The following is a 3,397-nucleotide window of genomic DNA, read 5'->3' on the forward strand; positions in this document are numbered from 1 at the left end:
CCCCAGCTCCCTCAGCCTCTCCTCCCAGCACTTGTGCTCCAGTCCCTTCCCCAGCCTTGTTGCCCTTCTCTGGACCTGCTCTCGCAGTTTTGTCTCTTGGGCTGTTTTGTCTCTTGGGCTGTTTTGTTGGTCCTTGCTGGGGTAACGATGGCTCCTCTGGTGCAGATACTACAACAAGCTGGTGAGGAGCCTGCTGGAGTGCGACGAGGAGACGGTGAGCACCATCAAGGACAGCCTGATGGAGAAGATCGGGCCCAACATGGCCAGCCTCTTCCACCTGCTGCAGGCCGACCACTGCGCCCAGGGCCACCCCCGCGCCGACTTCTCCAGGAGGAGGCTCTCGGAGCCCCAGAAGCTCAAACTCTACTTCAGGAACCTGCGAGGTGAGGGCTCGGCCCCGGCCCACGGCAAGCGCGGCTCCTCCTCGGCCGAGAGCGCGTGACGGGACGGCCGCCCCGCGGGCCCCGAGGGGATGCCAAGCACTGCTACCAAAGCTCCAGAGCAAATGCACCCGGCCCAAGCGTGCTGTAGCCAGTCTGAACAGCACCTGGGGAACCTGGGGTTAGGTTTAGTCGTTGATATTTTCTGTCCCCCAGCCCCCCTTTCCGAACAAAACGTCTCCGCGTGGGTCGGCGTTCGGCGTCTCGGCTTTTCCCGCCAGCAAAACGTCTCCGTCTCTTTTTCTTCCCCCCCCCCCTCCAAAAAAAAAATTATGTCCTAAAAGGTCTTAGTCTTAAGTGGTCAGGCCTTCAGACACCAAATCTAAACGTACTGTAGTGCTGATGCCACTGGAGTCTGAGGATCTGCCCCCCAGGAGAGGAGCTCGTCCCTCCTGCCCGAGCTTAGGGGACAAGAGATGCACTAAAAACTTGTTGCACACCCCAAAAGGTGTCAGGGGAGTTCGTGTGATGAATCTGTGCTGGCCATGGACGAGTATGAATGTCATGTTCCTGGTCTCTTAGTGTCCTGCAGTCCTGATCCTGCCACCAGAGCTCTGGTAACCCCTGGATTTCCCAAACCGGCTGGGGGTGAGTTTGGTCACCGTGACCTGGCACCGCGGTGCAAAACGAGCTCAAGCCACCCCCCCACGCCCCCCAAAATCAGGAAAGGGACGTTTTGTACCCCAGACACGACTCAAAGAGCTGCCAGTCTGAGGCTGAAAGCTGGTCAGGAGGTTCCATAATCTTGCATTGTATTTAAAAGCTAACATCTATGTACTGTATTTAACTGTCTAAAGCTTTAAAAGAAACCTAACAGAAACAAACCCTGTCTTAAGAGTAGAGTATTAAAGGTCTTGCTCTAACTGTGGTATAAATAGTTTTAAAATCTGTCATGTACTGTACATAAATTCCACAAGAGTCTGCTTGAAAGGAGCAGAATATAATAACTTTATTGCCTAAACTTAGTTTTGTAATTTAGCTCTTTCTTTTTTTATTTTATTAATTTTTTTTCTTTTTTCCTGGAAACAGTATCTCTGTCGTATTTGAAGAGTTCACATTCTACTCCGTGGCCTTTTTTAATGGAAGAGGGGGAAAAAAATGGTTTAGGATGGGAATTGCAGGCCCAGAAATGGCTAAAATGGAGGGGAAAAAAAACCAAATTAAAACCAAGAGGAGTTCAGCCTGGCCAGTCCTGTCCCCCCAGAGCTGCTGTGAGACCCCCTCAGACCCCAGTGCTGCTGGGGGGGGCTCCTGTAGGAATTATCAGAGGCTTTGGGAATTCCCTGGGAACACCCATTGCTGGGAAAGGCAGGAAAAATCCCGAAATCCTCTGAAGCTTCAGCAGTGAAGGACACAGGGATCCACGCTCTGGGAGCTGCCTTTCCTCCCACCCTCCTCCTCCTCAGCAGGCTCTGGGAAGAGGAGCAGAGGGTCCCGTCCTGGGGGTCCCCCAAACCTGCTCCCAGATCGCTCTGGGGGAGCCAAAAAAAAAGCAGGATCAGCCAGGCCAGCTCCAAATCCATCCCCTCAGAGTCCCTCTGCAGAGTGGATGGCTCTTCCTCAGCTACTTAGCCAGCTAATAAAGGAGGGATCTATTTTCCTTTTCGAAACCTAAAGCAATATAACTTTTTTCTTTTTTTCGTTTTGTTTTGGTTTCCTTTTTTTTTTTTTTAAATAAATAAAAAAAAAAGACAAAAAAAAAAACCAAACAAACCACGAAGCCTTTAAACAATAACTTGCTGCTAATATATGGAAACCAGATGCAGTGGCAGCGTTTCTGATGTCCCTGCCTTCGTTCAGTGTAGCCCCAAAGTGCTGTCAGAAAATTGGAAGCAGCAAAAAAAAAAAAAAAAAAAAAAAAAAAAAAAAAAAGAAAAAAAGGTTGCTGACGGTCAAGGGTTGTTATTTTAATTTTTTTTATTTTGAAGACTCTGAATTGTAGGGCAAGGAAGATGNTTTTTTTTATTTTGAAGACTCTGAATTGTAGGGCAAGGAAGATGCAATATTGTTCCTTTTTCAGTCAGTCAGGGATAGAGAGGCCGACGAGAAGAAGTTTTGCAAGGTGAAAAAACCAAAGGCTCCTCCAATATCCCGCCCCTAAAAGTCGGGGGTTGAGCAGGAACTTTGATCCCAGGGTTGTGGGATTCCCACCCCAGGGCATCCCAGCTGGGAGACAGGGAATTCTGCACCAAACCCGTGGAAATAGTTACAAAAGAGGTTCTTTACCTGGCTCGGGGCGGGGTCCAAACAACCCCCTGGTGCTCCAGAGCTTCCCAAAGCCTCTCCCGACCAACCCCGCCCTTCCATGGGGATGTTCCTCATGGAAAAGTGGCTTCTCCATTCCCGGGAAACCCCAGAGAAGGCGGATAAAGCCGATTTGGGGCCGGGGAGGAGCGTGAGATCCCCCCCAAGCTGATCTTTTTTTGGGGTGGTCCCACCAAAATTCCTCTTTCCCGGCAGCGCTTGAAACTCTTATTGCCCTTAATAAAGGTGGGAATTCAGCGGGAAAATCCTCCCCCTCCCGACTGGGAAACCCCCCCTGTGCCCCCCAAGCTCTGCTGGGTCCCAGGGGCCGGGTTTGGGGGTCGATTTGAGGCGGCACTTTTGTCCCCCCGAGCGGGCCTGGGGGTCACCTCGCCCGAACCCAGCTGGGCTCAAAGTCCCCCCTACCCAGGGCAGGTGGGAGAGGAGCCTCCCATGCCCTGGGAAAGTTTGGGATGAGGCGGGAGAGACCCCCCCGGGATGGATTCTCCACCCCAAGTCCGGCGATTTCACTGTTTAATCTTTATTTTTTTTTAATTTCGGTTTCACGGCCAAAGTGATTTTGGGTTGGGGGGGAGGGGGGCAGGGAGGGGCTTCTCTAGAAACGTTTTGCATGAGTCTCCTCGTGATTTGTTTGCACTTTAGAGCGTTTTGTGCCATTCATAAATTTGCATTTTATTGTATTTATAATTTAA

At 50.8% G+C, this 3,397-nt stretch overlaps 1 protein-coding gene across 2 annotated transcripts in view; it reads left to right on the forward strand.

The window, feature by feature from the left end:
• The window catches only part of STC1 (stanniocalcin 1), an 11,197-nt gene extending 8,949 nt beyond the window's left edge, over positions 1–2,248 (forward strand). For both annotated transcript variants that reach the window (XM_017827264.1, XM_017827263.1), the window contains exon 4: positions 166–2,248. In XM_017827264.1, the coding sequence (XP_017682753.1) occupies positions 166–442 (277 nt within the window). In that variant the 3' untranslated portion in view covers positions 443–2,248. The remainder of the gene's footprint in view (positions 1–165) is intronic.
• The last annotated feature ends 1,149 nt before the right edge of the window (positions 2,249–3,397 follow it).

Source organism: Lepidothrix coronata, unplaced genomic scaffold (genome assembly GCF_001604755.1).
Source record: "Lepidothrix coronata isolate B3197 unplaced genomic scaffold, Lepidothrix_coronata-1.0 Scaffold137, whole genome shotgun sequence".
In the NCBI taxonomy this organism is placed as follows: domain Eukaryota; kingdom Metazoa; phylum Chordata; class Aves; order Passeriformes; family Pipridae; genus Lepidothrix; species Lepidothrix coronata.